The sequence below is a fragment of the Oncorhynchus keta genome, chromosome 10 (assembly GCF_023373465.1).
Source record: "Oncorhynchus keta strain PuntledgeMale-10-30-2019 chromosome 10, Oket_V2, whole genome shotgun sequence".
Lineage (NCBI taxonomy): Eukaryota > Metazoa > Chordata > Actinopteri > Salmoniformes > Salmonidae > Oncorhynchus > Oncorhynchus keta.
In genome coordinates this window covers 71,037,875-71,055,132 of record NC_068430.1, presented here as the reverse complement: position 1 = coordinate 71,055,132, position 17,258 = coordinate 71,037,875, and the positions used below count along the sequence as shown (strand labels likewise).

The following is a 17,258-nucleotide window of genomic DNA, read 5'->3' as shown; positions in this document are numbered from 1 at the left end:
AGTTATACACATAAACACTTCAACCGAAAAACCATAGCTCTCTGTCCAGAGTGTTGATAGTACATACAGACTAGTAGACAACATGTACATTACATTACCTTGTTAGTTTATTACCACGCTGGACATTACAGTGAACTTATAACAACAAACACAATCAGTAATGATCTGATTAGGAAAAACGCACCAATATGGTTCCTCGGTCGAGTGTCATGTCATGTGTCATATCAGTGTCATGTCATGTGTCATATCAGTGTCATGTCATGTGTTATATCAGTGTCATGTCATGTGTTATATCAGTGTCATGTCATGTGTCATATCACTGTCATGTCATGTGTCATCAGTGTCATGTGTTATATCAGTGTCATGTCATGTGTCATATCAGTGTCATGTCATGTGTCATATCAGTGTCATGTCATGTGTTATATCAGTGTCATGTCATGTGTTATATCAGTGTCATGTCATGTGTCATATCAGTGTCATGTCATGTGTTATATCAGTGTCATGTCATGTGTTATATCAGTGTCATGTCATGTGTCATATCAGTGTCATGTCATGTGTCATATCAGTGTCATGTCATGTGTTATATCAGTGTCATGTCATGTGTTATATCAGTGTCATGTCATGTGTTATATCAGTGTCATGTCATATCAGTGTCATGTCATGTGTTATATCAGTGTCATGTCATGTGTCATATCAGTGTCATGTCATGTGTCATCAGTGTCATGTCATGTGTTATATCAGTGTCATGTCATGTGTTATATCAGTGTCATGTCATGTGTTATATCAGTGTCATGTCATGTGTCATATCAGTGTCATGTCATGTGTCATATCAGTGTCATGTCATGTGTTATATCAGTGTCATGTCATGTGTCATATCAGTGTCATGTCATGTGTCATCAGTGTCATGTCATGTGTCATATCAGTGTCATGTCATGTGTCATATCAGTGTCATGTCATGTGTTATATCAGTGTCATGTCATGTGTTATATCAGTGTCATGTCATGTGTCATATCAGTGTCATGTCATGTGTCATATCAGTGTCATGTCATGTGTTATATCAGTGTCATGTCATGTGTTATATCAGTGTCATGTCATGTGTTATATCAGTGTCATGTCATGTGTCATATCAGTGTCATGTCATGTGTCATATCAGTGTCATGTCATGTGTCATCAGTGTCATGTCATGTGTTATATCAGTGTCATGTCATGTGGTATATCAGTGTCATGTCATGTGTCATATCAGTGTCATGTCATGTGTCATATCAGTGTCATGTCATGTGTCATCAGTGTCATGTCATGTGTCATATCAGTGTCATGTCATGTGTCATATCAGTGTCATGTCATGTGTCATATCAGTGTCATGTCATGTGTCATATCAGTGTCATGTCATGTGTTATATCAGTGTCATGTCATGTGTTATATCAGTGTCATGTCATGTGTCATATCAGTGTCATGTCATGTGTTATATCAGTGTCATGTCATGTGTAATATCAGTGTCATGTCATGTGTCATCAGTGTCATGTCATGTGTTATATCAGTGTCATGTCATGTGTCATGTGGGGACTGAGTTTTTGTTTGGTTTGTTCAGTTTGTTTTTTGTTTGCTTTTCATTGTCTCTGCTTCATTGTCTCTGCAAAAATCCAATACTGAGATTGTCCTCAGTGAAGATGAAACCTTGTAAATGTAAATGTGTGCAGGGACTTCAGGAGCCACAGTTGAATAAAGCCCTTTTCATTCCTTTAATATATTACGTTGAGTCTGTTTTGATTTCTGATTCTAGAAGTTATGAGTGAGAATGCATGTATTATTATATTATATTATATTATATTCTCAAGAAAATGTGCAGACAAAAATATAAACGCAACATGCAACAATTTGAAAGATTTTACTGAGGTGCAGTTCACATAAGGAAATCAGAAAATTGAAATAAATTCATTAGGTCCTAATCCATGGATTTCACATGACTGAGCAGGTGTGCAGCCATGGGAGGGCCTTGAATGGTATAGGCCCACCCACCTGGAAGCCAGACCCACCCCTGGGTAGCTTGGCCCAGCAAATCAGAAAGAGTTTTTCCCTACAAACTGACTTTATTACAGACAGAAATACTCCTCAGCCCCTGTTGTGGTCTGCCAAATTCGCTAAAACAACATTGGAAACAGCTTATGGTAAAGAAATGAACGTTGAATTCTCTAGCAACAGCTCTGGTGAACATTTACATAGTCAGCATGCCAATTCCACACTCCCTCAAAACTTCCGACATCTGTGGCATTGTGTTGTGTGACAAAATTGCTCATTTTAAAGTGCTCGTTTTCAAAATGTTTAAATGGTTTCTTGATATGCCACATCTGGCAGGTGGATGGATGAACTTCGCAAAGGAGAAATGCTCACTAATAGGTATGTAAACACAACATTTGAGAGAAATAACCTTTTTGTGCATACGGAACACTTATGGGATTTTATTTCAGCTCATGAAACATGGGACCAATACTTTACATGTTGCGTTAATATTTAATGATAAATCTAGACGTGTAACATGAGTGACTCTCGTTAGAGATGCATTGTGGTTTTAATGAAGATACAAAACACATTCAAATAAAATTCTACAACATTTACTGAAGATAGAAATGGATGGGGTGGGGGCTTAGGGATCAGGTTTGGGGTCAATTAATTTTCAATTCAGTCAATTCAGTAAGTGAACTGAAATTCCAATAGCAATTCAAATTTACCTCAATGCCTCCTATGAGAAACAATTGGAATTGGAATTTCAGTTTACTTCCTGAATTGACTGAATTGATCTGGAATTCATCCCAACCCTGGTAGGGTTTGGTGTGGGGGAGAGGGGCAGGGGTGTAGGTGGCGTTGAGGAGAAACACAAGCATCATTCTGGATGCTTTCAGCAGTGAGTGAGTGTCCTCAGTGGGTGACTTCAGCATTGAGGTGGTCAACCAAGTGAATGTGCTCCTTCTTGGAAGCCACTTTAGCCTGAAAAACAGACAAGTGGACAATAGAGAAAAATATTTTAAAGACAACCATTAACACTGGATATTAGTATAACAATAGTTAATAAATGATAACATATTACAGGACAAAACACTATATAAGTATTACTGACAGGCATCCTGTTCTTTCTCGTGAACAGTCTCCGTAGAGATGAGACGAATTCACTCCTTGTTTTCTTCTGATTGGCAACAGCAGTGGATGAAATAATGTGGCCATCAGTGGTAGAGGTAGACATTTCCTCAGCCGGGTGCTCCAGGCTGGTAGCAATAGCATCAACTTCATGGACCGAAGCATTGCTACTCTCTATTGAAAACATAGAAATAGTGATGACTAGTCTACTTCTCTCGGTTGAGACATCCGCCACATGGACCTCAGGTTGGTTGGAGTCTCTAAGTGTGGAATCAATACGATCCTTCACTCTAGCGTCACTGCTGGATAGAACCTGAGACACTAGGCCTGCAGCAGACTGGATCAGGTCATTTTTGACGATGGCAACACTGCTGGACAGAACCTGAGACACTAGGCCTGCAGCAGACTGGATCAGGTCATTCTCCACAATGGTAACACTGGTGGACAGAACCTGAGACACTAGGCCTGCAGCAGACTGGATCAGGTCATTTTCCACGATGGCAACACTGGTGGACAGAACCTGAGACACTAGGCCTGCAGCAGACTGGATCAGGTCATTCTCCACAATGGCAACACTGGTGGACAGAACCTGAGACACTAGGCCTGCAGCAGACTGGATCAAGTCATTCTCCACAATGGAAACACTGGTGGACAGAACCTGAGACACTAGGACTGCAGCAGACTGGATCAGGTCATTCTCCACGATGGCAACATTGGTGGACATAACTTGAGACACTAGGCCTGCAGCAGACTGGATCAGGTTGTCTTCCTCGATGGAAACACTGGTGGACAGAACCTGAGGAGTCTGCAGGAGTGTCAGTGGCTCCCACTCATCCAGGAAGAAGTTCTCGACAGAGGGGAAGCTTCTTCCTTTCAGAGCTGGGGGAATGTAGGGGGTGTACCCAACAGTCCAGAGCAGAGAGCTGTCAATGGCATTCGCGTAGTGGTACTGGTCGCCAAGTACATCTGCAACGCACTGATAGATGTTCTGACTCTCTGACTCTGGACCGCCACAGGTGTTGAGTTTGGTTACCGTTGACATCCACCCTGAAAGAAACACCAACACGGGGTTATCTAAACTGATTTCAGCATTACAAACAAGGGATATTCTTCATTGCATTCTTCATTTTCTTCATGCATCCCAATAACATCTAATTTCTGCTGAAGTGTGCACTCATTCACCACTTCCCACAAATCTAAAAACATTGGCTAGTAGGGGCTAGGTAGAGTTTTAGCCATATTTAATATACCAGTCATTTACTTTCAAATCAGTAGAGGTCATCAGGTGCACATTTTGGGTGGAAGGAGAGATAATTGGGACATCAAGTATTTTCAATGGCAAAATAACCCATTGTCAGCTGGAACACCTCATTTCGCATGGTTACACTGTTTGGTAACTAACAACAAACCTCTAAAGCTTTATCTTCAATGTTGTTTTTATTTCTTTTCCAGTAGGAATTACACCTTCAAATACTCTTTTTATTTAAAGACGGAAATGAACGTTATTGTTCTTACCTGAATTGACTTCGTTGTCCTTAATGGAACAACGTCTGTCTTCGGGGAAAATGAATGAAAAGCTTGCCATAATAATGTTGTCTCTCTCGTTTGTCGATCAAGAACTGAAGATTTTTTGAGAGTTCTGGACATATCTCTTGGGTTCTGGAGTTCCATGTGAAGCGTCGGCATTGTGACCCTCTCGGTCGCATAGAGATGGTATACGTCTTTACACATTGTTTCGAATCGGAATGGAATTCTAATTCGCTTTACCACACGCTCTAGCCATGAAACAAAATGTAAACAAGTTTAATTTCTTATTTTTAATTTATTATAAAAAACTGAGTAAGCTAGTGTCATAACACCATAACAACGTTTATGCATTACTGCAAAGAGACTGTGCGTAAAAGCGCGGGACGTGCGCACTGCACAGAAATGAGTGCCCTCAGCCCCGCACTTTTCCTCACCTGGGCAGTGTTGGCGTACCCGAGCCTATAGTCATTTTGCTCTATCTCTCCAGTTCAGTGCCTTGTACACAAACTTCTTGCACATGTGTACAAAGCATTCAGAAAACAATACATTTTGTTTGACGATATTCAACTATTGAGTGAAATATATCTCTCAGAAAAGGATGCTACGAATAGAGAATTTAAAGAACTGTACAGGCAGTCTTCTATTACAATAAAGGGCTCTGGTTATAGGCATTATATGTTGGTTAGACAAACAGAAGGACAATTTCATATACTCGTGAGTCCTATTGTCTGTTATTTATCAAACAAAACTGACATTCACCAAGAACAATCAGAAAATACTAGTATTTTTGACGAAGGCTCAATACTTTCTGCCAATTCAATGGTATATGACTGAGGCTCCACACACATGTAGTAGAGTATTTGGTCGAGTAACATTGTAATTGTCACGCCCTGACTATAGAAAGCTGTTTATTCTCGATGTTGGTTAGGTGTGTGATAGTGACTAGGGTGGGTCATCTAGGTGATTTGTTTGTCTATGTTGGTCTGATATGGTTCCCAATCAGAGACAGCTGTTTATCGGTGTCTCTGATTGGGGATCATATTTAGGCAGCCATTGCCTCATTTGTGATTTGTGGGATCTTGACTATGTATAGTTGCCCTGTTAGCGTCACGGTTCGTTTGTGCTAGATTGTTTTGTTTGGTGAGTTTCGATTTATTAAAATATGTGGAACTTCTCGCACGCTGCGCCTTGGTCCAATCATTATGGCGATCGTGACAGTACTGTGATATATATTAACATTGGAGAGGCTGCAGTATGGAGCTAGTCGTTTTCCCCGAGTTGTCCACTCACTGCTGATGATGTAACAGAGCATCTATATGATGTAGCCAGCACAACATTTCAGTTTTCAAGTCTTAATTTCAATACCATGACTCAAGGGCAAGTACAATTATCACCATCTCACTATTTCATAACCCACATTTAAATAAAATCCATTTTTATTGTTCACATACACATATTTAGCAGATGTTACTGTGGGTGTAGCGAAATGCTTGTGCTCCTAGCGCCAACGGTGCAGTAATTTAAATTAGGAATATTTTTTTTATTGCAAACAACCACCACAACATATATTAAATATAAGAGAAAAGTAAGATTCCAAAAGTAGCCGATGGGCAGAGCTGAAGGAAGTAGGCTTGTGTTTTTATGTGATGGCCCTAGATAGCAGTGGGTTGGACAAGCTCAGTGAAAAGCTCAGTGAGCAAAGGGAAACTGTGTAATTTTTGGTATATCCAACACAGGTGTGGAGGGTCACCTGATTGTGAGAATCACCAAAGTGAACTGCCTGGATTTCACTGGTGTATTTACACAGGTTGATCTCTGCCAAGCCAATCTGCATGATGATCTCCTCTTTCCGCAGATTATCTTTTAATTCTCTCAGTTTGGAGTGTTGGTGTCGAATGTTGTACACCTGTTTCCCCAACTTCTCTTTCAATCCTTTGAAGAAGTCCTCCAGTAGAATCTGCAGTGCCACACTCCCTTTCTTTTACTGTCAAATGTACTGTGAACTTCTCCATGTTTCCCCTAGTTGTTGTTCTTCCTCTCTCTTCAGCTTTGTTTTGCCAACCAAGCCACCATGTCTGCTCAACAGCATCAAAGTCAGATGTTTTATGCTCTTTGGCTTGACAAAGGGAGCACTCTGTGTACATTCGCTCTTTCTTCAGGTTCTCACAGCACAAAGACTCAATAAGGTTCTCAATGTTGCTGCAGCTGATCCCTTTGTGATGCTGTAGTTTGTCCTCCGTGAACTGGAGATTGGCGTGGGGTTTTCCAGAGGCATGTGTCCCCATCTTGGACTGTTGGCTTGACAACCCAAAAGAGGACATATTTTGCAGAATTCATAGTAGGACATTTTAATCACCTCATCTGGTGACTGAGGTGGTGTGTTGGCTGATAGGTAGGTCTCATGTTCTGGCTGCAGGTCATCTGGTGACTGAGGTGGTGTGTTGGCTGATAGGTAGGTCTCATGTTCTGGCTGCAAGTCATCTGGTGACTGAGGTGGTGTGTTGGCTGATAGGTAGGTCTCATGTTCTGGCTGCAAGTCATCTGGTGACTGAGGTGGTGTGTTGGCTGATAGGTAGGTCTCATGTTCTGGCTGCAGGTCATCTGGTGACTGAGGTGGTGTGTTGGCTGATAGGTAGGTCTCATGTTCTGGCTGCAAGTCATCTGGTGACTGAGGTGGTGTGTTGGCTGATAGGTAGGTCTCATGTTCTGGCTGCAGGTCATCTGGTGACTGAGGTGGTGTGTTGGCTGATAGGTTGGTCTCATGTTCTGGCTGCAGGTCATCTGGTGACTGAGGTGGTGTGTTGGCTGATAGGTAGGTCTCATGTTCTGGCTGCAGGTCATCTGGTGACTGAGGTGGTGTGTTGGCTGATAGGTAGGTCTCATGTTCTGGCTGCAAGTCATCTGGTGACTGAGGTGGTGTGTTGCCTGATAGGTAGGTCTCATGTTCTGGCTGCAAGTCATCTGGTGACGGAGGTGGTGTGTTGCCTGATAGGTAGGTCTCATGTTCTGGCTGCAAGTCATCTGGTGACTGAGGTGATGTGTTGGCTGATAGGTTGGTCTCATGTTCTGGCTGCAAGTCATCTGGTGACTGAGGTGATGTGTTGGCTGATAGGTAGGTATCATGTTCTGGCTGCAAGTCATCTGGTGACTGAGGTGATGTGTTGGCTGATAGGTTGGTCTCATGTTCTGGCTGCAAGTCATCTGGTGACTGAGGTGATGTGTTGCCTGATAGGTAGGTATCATGTTCTGGCTGCAAGTCATCTGGTGACTGAGGTGGTGTGTTGGCTGATAGGTAGGTCTCATGTTCTGGCTGCAGGTCATCTGGTGACTGAGGTGGTGTGTTGCCTGATAGGTAGGTATCATGTTCTGGCTGCAAGTCATCTGGTGACTGAGGTGGTGTGTTGCCTGATAGGTAGGTCTCATGTTCTGGCTGCAGGTCATCTGGTGACTGAGGTGGTGTGTTGGCTGATAGGTAGGTCTCATGTTCTGGCTGCAGGTCATCTGGTGACTGAGGTGGTGTGTTGTCTGATAGGTTGGTCTCATGTTCTGGCTCCAGGTCATCTGGTGACTGAGGTGGTGTGTTGGCTGATAGGTAGGTCTCATGTTCTGGCTGCAAGTCATCTGGCGACTGAGGTGGTGTGTTGCCTGATAGGTAGGTCTCATGTTCTGGCTGCAAGTCATCTGGTGACTGAGGTGGTGTGTTGCCTGATAGGTAGGTCTCATGTTCTGGCTGCAAGTCATCTGGTGACTGAGGTGATGTGTTGGCTGATAGGTTGGTCTCATGTTCTGGCTGCAAGTCATCTGGTGACTGAGGTGATGTGTTGGCTGATAGGTAGGTATCATGTTCTGGCTGCAAGTCATCTGGTGACTGAGGTGATGTGTTGGCTGATAGGTTGGTCTCATGTTCTGGCTGCAAGTCATCTGGTGACTGAGGTGATGTGTTGCCTGATAGGTAGGTATCATGTTCTGGCTGCAAGTCATCTGGTGACTGAGGTGGTGTGTTGGCTGATAGGTAGGTCTCATGTTCTGGCTGCAGGTCATCTGGTGACTGAGGTGGTGTGTTGCCTGATAGGTAGGTATCATGTTCTGGCTGCAAGTCATCTGGTGACTGAGGTGGTGTGTTGCCTGATAGGTAGGTCTCATGTTCTGGCTGCAGGTCATCTGGTGACTGAGGTGGTGTGTTGGCTGATAGGTAGGTCTCATGTTCTGGCTGCAGGTCATCTGGTGACTGAGGTGGTGTGTTGCCTGATAGGTAGGTCTCATGTTCTGGCTGCAGGTCATCTGGTGACTCAGGTGGTGTGTTGGCTGATAGGTAGGTCTCATGTTCTGGCTGCAGGTCATCTGGTGACTGAGGTGGTGTGTTGCCTGATAGGTAGGTATCATGTTCTGGCTGCAGGTCATCTGGTGACTGAGGTGGTGTGTTGGCTGATAGGTAGGTCTCATGTTCTGGCTGCAGGTCATCTGGTGACTGAGGTGATGTGTTGGCTGATAGGTTGGTCTCATGTTCTGGCTGCAGGTCATCTGGTGACTGAGGTGGTGTGTTGGCTGATAGGTAGGTCTCATGTTCTGGCTGCAGGTCATCTGGTGACTGAGGTGATGTGTTACCTGATAGGTAGGTCTCATGTTCTGGCTGCAGGTCATCTGGTGACTGAGGTGGTGTGTTGGCTGATAGGTAGGTCTCATGTTCTGGCTGCAGGTCATCTGGTGACTGAGGTGGTGTGTTGGCTGATAGGTAGGTCTCATGTTCTGGCTGCAGGTCATCTGGTGACTGAGGTGGTGTGTTGGCTGATAGGTTGGTCTCATGTTCTGGCTGCAGGTCATCTGGTGACTGAGGTGGTGTGTTGGCTGATAGGTAGGTCTCATGTTCTGGCTGCAGGTCATCTGGTGACTGAGGTGGTGTGTTGGCTGATAGGTAGGTCTCATGTTCTGGCTGCAGGTCATCTGGTGACTGAGGTGGTGTGTTGGCTGATATGTAGGTCTCCATTGCAACTGTTCTCTTTAAAGTCTGTCTTCTATTCCATTGGTTGCATTTCCATTGTCATCTCTTACTTCTTTGTTGTCGCTTTGTAAGCTCAGAGAGAGATTTCACTTCTCCCTTCTCTTCTCTTCTCTCCCTGTCTTTTTGCAGATGTTACTGGTATGTATAGGATCATTTTTTATTTGGTTTCTATGTCTGTGACCTGTGCTGTTTTATGCTGTTTTAAAAACATCTAAATTCTACCACAAATTAAATAAATGATAGCTTGTTTGGAAATGACTGACAATAAAAAATATTCTCTACACAAGCAATATTTACCTAGATTTTCTTCAACTTCTGGACATCACATCTGGAACAACTGTCTGCTGCATCCGTATGCTTCAGTGTCACAATACGTTAACATGGTAACTAAATGAACATTCTCTTGAAAAAACATTATTAATGAGGAATTTGCCCTCAGTGGTGGACATATTTGTGTAAAAAAACAATATAAGGGGCACACTCACAATATATTTTGATATATATTTAATTTAATTGACTCTTTCTCAAGTAGATAACCTTATAATGTGTAATTATTAATGATTTCCAATAGCAAAACATACTAGAAGCACATAAATCTGCGTCAGGGACAAGGGAAAAACAGTGAAATTGAGGTATAAAATGCATATGAAAAGTAGCTCAAATACTTGACAGAGAGGTGTTGAAAAAATCTGGAGTGATTGTAGTGTGAACTTAATATAATACTTATAAAGAACAACAATATATATATATATATATATATATATATATATATATATTTTAAAAAAAATAAAATCCACAAAATGTACCAAGAGGACATTGAAGTGCCCTGTAGTTGAAGAATCACCCTGCTTCTCCATCCTAAGGAACTGCAATCTCAGGAAAAGTGCACATTGTGCAGCTTTTTAAAACGTTGCAGTTTTACACCAGGCCGGGTGACGTGTTTTAATCACGTGACGCAACGCGGAAGTCGATTAATATTGTTATAGTCCGGAGGCGATATTGTTCAGAGCTTTGTTGTGACTAACTTGCACAGCCAACTAGCTCAACTGGAGTGGTGGAAACAATTGCATCTTTTAGCGCGGAGAGTGTATCCAGGAGTTGCCAAAATGCTCAATGCACCTGCCGCCGAGAGAAATAAGGAACCCATCCTTGCAGTGCTCCGTGAGAGTGTGGATACGGCGAAACCGTTGAATGCACTGGAGATATCGTCTGGTACGGGGCAACATGTCACCCACTTCGCACAGGGTTTACGAAATATTACCTGGCAGCCGTCAGAATTTGACCGACAATCTTTAGCTAGGTGAGTTTAAAGATATTTTTTAGCTTGCAAATGAATGTATAATGTCGTAACGCAAAGGCATAAGTTAACGGTTCAGTGACTCCGGATCTGAGTTGTTTTTCCCAAAAATCCAAAGCTGACCGTTATTCAAAATAGGTTACAATGAATTCATGTTGATAATAATAGTAGCCCTAACTCATTCTTTAGGCCTATTATCGGCAGCTATTTTTTGTTGTTGATGCTTACAATGAGAATGATCTATTTTGTCCCCGCCACCAGTATAGACGCATACAGAGCGCATCACAACCTGCCGAACGTGAAGCCTGCCATCCACCTCGACGCCTCTCTACCCTGTGAAAACTGGGGTGGGATCCAGCCCGAGTCCTTGGACCTGGTACTCAACATCAACATGATCCATATCTCCCCTATGGCCTGCACTGAGGTGAATACTGTTTAGGCCTACATATTGTCAATAGAGATGCTCTTACAAATACACAGTTAATGGTCCACTAACTTGATGATACATGATACTTTTATTGCATACTACTCATTATCGTGTGATGTTATGTTTTTACCCACAGGGTTTGTTCAAAGGAGCGGGAACCATCCTGAAACCACAAGGAGTACTGCTGACATACGGGGTATATTATAATTGTGTTACAAGCACAGTGTTGATTATATCCTCAACCGGATGTTGGCAGTAAATAAGCATGTAGAAGAAAGGATGTTGGAAGCAATATTTGTGTATTTACCCATATTTAGAACTGGAACTCTCTAAAAATATGCAACTTTGATATACCTTTTCGTTGCAGGTTAGCAGAACTTACAAAAATGTAGGTAGCAAGTTAGGAGAATTAGGTTAAGGATTGGGGAAAATGCTCTCCTAAACTGCTACTAAAAGTCACTTGTATCGAAGTGGCGTGTTTTTCGGGAGTCCAATTTCGAACTCACTGTGAAATTGCCCTCATGAACTTGTCTTACGTCTTCTAATATTGTCTCTCCTAGCCCTATGCGTTAAATGGACAGATCACTCCACAAAGCAACATCGACTTTGACCTCAGTCTAAGGTCGAGGTAAGTGAGAACTACAATAATGCCGGAATCTGAATATATCTGCTATTTGACCACACATTATCGAAGCAAATAACTCAAACTGTTGATGTCTTATAGAAATCCAGAGTGGGGCCTAAGGGACGTCACCCTGCTCAGGTCTGTGGCAGAGAGGAGTGGCTTGTTCCTGGAGAAAATGGTAAGAAGCGATACTCCAAATATCAGTCATTTAGGATTTTCGTAACGATGTGAATGAAACCCAATGATCTGCGTAAGTAACACAAACATGTTAAATTAACTGTCAGACCAAATATATTCAAATAGCAAAAGATGCCACATTGAAACAGCCATGACCCATTTCTTACTTCAAAATGTGTGAAATACTTTGATGTTGGCTTATAACCACTTTCTCTTGTCATGTAACGTTAGGTTGACATGCCAGCTAACAACAAGTGCCTTCTGTTCCGGAAGGAGAGTCTGGTGTGAAGTCTACTGCCCTCTCTGGGGTTCCATTCCAACATCACAAATGCACCATCGCGCTCCTGTCTGTACAGGGTATAACATGACCAGTAATGGATATTTAACACTTGGTTGAAAATGAACCTGAACTGATACCTTATTTGAATCAATGCCAAATTCAATAATTCCCTCAGTTTTCAACTCTTATCTACACAAGTAATTTCCTCATAGGTGATCTGTTTGGTAACTTCAAAATGTATGGCGCTCGCTTTTATTGATTAAAATTAATAGGATTGTTGTAGGAAGGTGCTTTTGCATGACACCCACATCAGAAAAGTGAAGAAAAAAGTATACAATTTTTTTCAATCAACTTGGAGTATTAATTTACCTTTAAGAAGTATGCATTGAAGTTATGGGATTTCAAAAAAGGAGAAACATTACACCACTTCAGCATAGAATTATAACTAGAAAACAGTACGGCACATTACAGTGAATACAAATCTTACACATGAAACATTACATTTGAATAAACCTATTTGAATAATGGTATTTACACATCTCGATTTGATTGTGTTATGTACAACATTGGCATTGTTTGAAAAGTCTGTGCTTGATTTTTCTGGGTAATGAAAACGGTGTCAGAAAGAAATGCACTGTAATTTCATACAGTACATCATGGCACAAACTCCACCGAAGAGTTTCTCACATTGCCATTGTATATTAGTCTTGCTATAACAGCCCAAGTTGAGGTGATCAGTTCTGGGGCTCTATTCAATCTGTCTCGCTGAAGCGTTAGATTGCGTGATAGAAATGTGAAGGTAATTTCCTATTGCGCCAACATTTGCAGTGTTTACCGTGAATGCAGTCTCCTCTAATGCGGGAGAATTGCCTTTAAATCGCACTGCAACGCTGAGCTTCCGAGATACGAATGGAATAGAGCCCCTAGTCCCGGAACCTCTGCAGCATCTCACAGGTCCTCTTCTCCAAGACTTCATGAATCCTCTTCAGCCTCTTATCGGAGATGGGTCTGACGTAGCTGTCGGGGTGTATCACGGCCATGCCGTCCTGTACGTCCCCCATGACCAATAGGGGGCCCTCCTCCATGGTGATGTTGGGGCAGGGGCAGCTCCAGTCCATCTTAGCCAGGGTCACCTCCAGGTGGCGGGTGTTAAAGAATGCCAAGCCCATCTTCTCGTCGCGGAGGATCTTCTCTAGACTGAACCGGGCGATCCCAGAATCGAGGTCCTCGATCAGTTCCGTCAATCGACCGACGATGGCAAAATCGCTCCGGCACAGGCTCGGGACGATTTTACCTTTGACCCGGCATGTTTTGCAGGCTCGTCGTTTGGACTGCGGACAGTTTGCCACGCACTCCTTCTTGGATCGGAAGCGATTGCCATTGCCCTGGCAACCGCCATAAGCAAAGGCCTGGCATTGTTTCAGGAGGGAGTTCCAGGCCCAGTGGGCCTCCCAGCTCTTGCAGGGGCCCTGGACCGCAGGTAAGGAACAGATCCCCATCCCCTCCCTCTGGCAGGATGCCTGGCACTCCTCGTAGGTCTCGAAGCGGTTGCGGCTGTCATCGCAGCCCCCGTTGGAGAAGGCCAGGCAGGTACCTTGCTCGGAGTCGTAGTACCAGTCAACGTAGCGCTCGGCGGAGCACTCCCGCCGGTCCAGCTCCGCCAGGCAGTCGGCGGGTGAAAACGGGGGCCCCATGGGCATTCCCGCCATCTCGGGGTCCTCCGAGAAGATGTCTTCCTCGGTCCGACGGATGACAGAGAGAGGGTAGTCGGCGCGGAGGACCCCAGCTGCATTTCGGGCGACGCAAGTGTAGATGCCTGTGTCCCACACCTGGGCGTTGTAGACTACTAGCTGGCCGATGTTGGTGATGACCACGTTGCCGTACATCCGGTCGGGCCGCATTACCAGGCTCTCATGGCGCTCGCTCTGCTTCTCCCAGGTCACGGCGGGCCGCGGGACTCCCATTACGTCGCAATGGAAGCTCACCGTGCCACCTATGTAGACCGACTTGTAGCTGGGGTTGGAGAAGAGCGTTGGGGGAATGGGGTCTTCCAGGAAGGACGTCAGCGTTGGATTGGCTGTTGTGTCCTGAGGGAGCGGACTTGTTTGAGGCCCAGATAGATGAAACCGGCAGGTCACCACAGTTAGTGTCACACCCTGTGTACACGCCTCAGCATCCATGTAACACTTGTTGAAGTAGGTGAGTCCGTCGGAGGCACAGGTGAAGCTGGGATCTTTCTCGCAGTGGTCCTGGCACTTGCAGATGGGCTGGCCCTCCCAGATGTCGCAAGTGGCCCCCTGTTGGCTGCAGATGAAGCCCTGGCAGGTGGCGATGGAGCCCTGGCCCCCGGAGCCCTTCTCTCCTCCGCCCTGGCCATCCGGCTGAGCAGGGGTGCCATCAGAAAAACGGGCGGCCACACAGCTGAAGAGTCCACAAACATTTGTGCAGCATTTCTCAAAGCCAGCACAGTCCTGGGGAATAACAACAGGCATTTACTGAGGCAAAAATACATAGTATATTTAATACAACCTTCACCAAGTGGTAGACCTAATAAAATGTAATGAACGTGTAGTCATACAGTATAACACATTTCCTTACAACTCTTGACGTTTGTCATAAACAAATGACAGACAATGGATTGTGGAATTAAATATTGAATACATATAAATGCCTCACCTCGTCAACTTCACATTCCCGTTCGCAGGTGCTTTGTGCATCAACCCAAAGGTTAGCATTCAGCTTGTTGGGACAAACTCCTGGATGTTCCACTTTGGAACCAGCTAGACTTGCACTCCGGGTCTGTTGTGGGAAGACGCAGAGGCAAACCAAAAACACAAGAGAGGACCAACCAACGCGTCCTGATAAGAGTCCTTTTGGGTATATAAGTGCTTTTGGCTGGTTTGTGTCCACGTTCTTTCCACCTCCAACCTCTCCACGGCTGAGGGAAGATATATTCATTTTAAAAAGGAATTTCATGAAAGTCATCCATCAACAAGTTCCATAACTTCCATGCTGCCCCTCAGGAAAATACCTCCATTTTGTTCAAATGCAACCATCCAGTTTGTGCGTAACCAATCTGGGTACAAGTGCCAATTTTGTTGCTCGCCACGCAAGAGAAACGGTTCTCAAATTTCAGATGAATAAACCATTGTCCAACAAAAAGATCTCCCTCTGCGCTGTACATTGATTCAACAAGTAGCCTCGAATAAGAAAACAAAAATAACATCTGTGAATCCAGTCTGGTTTGATAATATTGCAAAACGTTTAGACTAAAACAAAAAACTGCACACAAAAATAAAATCAGGCTATATCTACGCTGACTTCCAAGACGTGCGGAGTCAACTCACCACACAAAGAGATAGAGAAGCAATATCGGTTTTTGGTGTGACTAGAGGTAGGAAGGGCAGCGCCTCTGACCGCCCCCATGCTTGTCCAGTGTCTGAAACGTTTATGAAGCAGCACCATGCGCTAAGCAACTGGACAAACATTGTAAAGACATCAAAGGAAGCTTGATAGGGCGGTGTTTTCAAGCTGTACCAACAACAGTACGCACCGGGCCAAACATTCCGGTGAGAAATTCATCAATGTTTCATGCGTCCAGACAAAAACTCTAGAAGTGTTGCTCATATAAATGGGCCATGATTGAGAAGTTTCATAACATGCACTGGCTTTGTCTTGGCCAGGTCGCAGTTGTAAATGAGAACTTGTTCACAACTGGCCTACCTGGTTAAATAAAAGAAATGCACTGATAAAGAAGAAGTTGACATACGTGTCTAATTCCGTTTTTTTACGCAATGAGTAGACTATGGTGTAATTTGATCCAGTGTATCTAGAACATATAACATGTTGATATTAAATATGTCATGATGAACATAGACAACTTTTTAAATGTGGGATTAATTAGACTAGATAGGCTATCTGAATGAGAAAGAATCAAACATTTTGAGGAGGCGCGCACAGGAGAACTGTGAAGAAATATGCGCAATTTGACACTGATAGTGCATGCATAGAAACATGTTGTTTACGTTTGGTTGTGTTCAAGTCGAAGTCTAGACGCGTCGGTCAGTTTACACCCATCATTCACACAAAGCTCAGAGATGCCACGGTCAGGTGGCAAGACGTAAAGCGACACATTTTCAATGGTGTGCGACTCATCTTTGTCTCGACACGGCTCAAAGGGCTATGAGAAGCAAACTCCCCTCGCTTTCATTGAACGTGACCCTTCAACCTTCGCGTGACTTTTGACCGCCGGCATTCAGAGCCGCTGCGGAGAGGCCGCGAGCCAGGGGCTGCCGAGCCAATAACCCCGGGGCGACTAATCAATTCAGATCCCCCACCGTTTTACTTCAATTGAGCTTGATACCGACAGCCAAGGGGTCGGAGAGGACAAAGAGAAACAAAGAATTCCCACCGCTCGCGCACTGACATTGTCAAAGCTTTGAATAGCCAATAATATCACTACAAAACTCAAGCTAGCAATAAAACCAGACAAAAGAACATATTACGGCACAACGGGGACTGTGAAGAGAGACAGCTACTTTTTAAAATATATTTTGTATTGTAAGTTGCACTGTATTGTAGGTAAGTGGCCTTGCATGAGCCATTGCTTGTGCGAGCCAGAACGGCTCATAGGGCAGGAGCCATCTCCTGTTTTCTGAAGCGTGAGGCAGAAACGGGTGACATGGTATTATGTATATTATTTGTTGTGTTTTGTTTCCTATTTGGTCCCCAGGAAGAGTAGGGCAAGTGCTAAATATGCACATGAGCAAAACTTATATCAACTAATCAAAAATATAC

At 43.9% G+C, this 17,258-nt stretch overlaps 2 protein-coding genes across 2 annotated transcripts; one reads left to right on the top strand and one right to left on the bottom strand.

The window, feature by feature from the left end:
* Nucleotides 1-10,601: 10,601 nt before the first annotated feature.
* On the top strand, nucleotides 10,602-12,991 carry LOC118389342 (methyltransferase-like 26). The gene is made up of 6 exons (XM_035779270.2): nucleotides 10,602-10,955; nucleotides 11,214-11,376; nucleotides 11,516-11,575; nucleotides 11,940-12,007; nucleotides 12,104-12,182; nucleotides 12,413-12,991. The coding sequence occupies exons 1-6, from the start codon at nucleotides 10,762-10,764 to the stop codon at nucleotides 12,467-12,469; spliced, it is 621 nt and encodes a 206-aa protein (XP_035635163.2). The 5' UTR covers nucleotides 10,602-10,761; the 3' UTR covers nucleotides 12,470-12,991.
* On the bottom strand, nucleotides 12,814-17,160 carry LOC118389420 (WAP, Kazal, immunoglobulin, Kunitz and NTR domain-containing protein-like). The gene is made up of 2 exons (XM_035779325.2): nucleotides 15,138-17,160; nucleotides 12,814-14,932 (listed from the first exon to the last, which is right to left on the bottom strand). Exons 1-2 carry the CDS (start codon nucleotides 15,444-15,446, stop codon nucleotides 13,385-13,387), a joined length of 1,857 nt encoding a protein of 618 aa, XP_035635218.2. The 5' UTR covers nucleotides 15,447-17,160; the 3' UTR covers nucleotides 12,814-13,384.
* Between the last annotated feature and the right edge of the window lie 98 nt (nucleotides 17,161-17,258).

Bases quoted from the DNA above. Each gene is read 5' to 3' on its own strand.
- LOC118389342 (XM_035779270.2), top strand. From the start codon at position 10,762: ATGCTCAATGCACCTGCCGCCGAGAGAAATAAGGAACCCATCCTTGCA. The intron at 11,576-11,939 runs GTATATTATAAT...TGTCTCTCCTAG, and splicing joins GAGTACTGCTGACATACGGG to CCCTATGCGTTAAATGGACA. The intron at 12,183-12,412 runs GTAAGAAGCGAT...ATGTAACGTTAG, and splicing joins GCTTGTTCCTGGAGAAAATG to GTTGACATGCCAGCTAACAA.
- LOC118389420 (XM_035779325.2), bottom strand. From the start codon at position 15,446: ATGACTTTCATGAAATTCCTTTTTAAAATGAATATATCTTCCCTCAGC. The intron at 14,933-15,137 runs GTGAGGCATTTA...GTTATTCCCCAG, and splicing joins GGGAATGTGAAGTTGACGAG to GACTGTGCTGGCTTTGAGAA.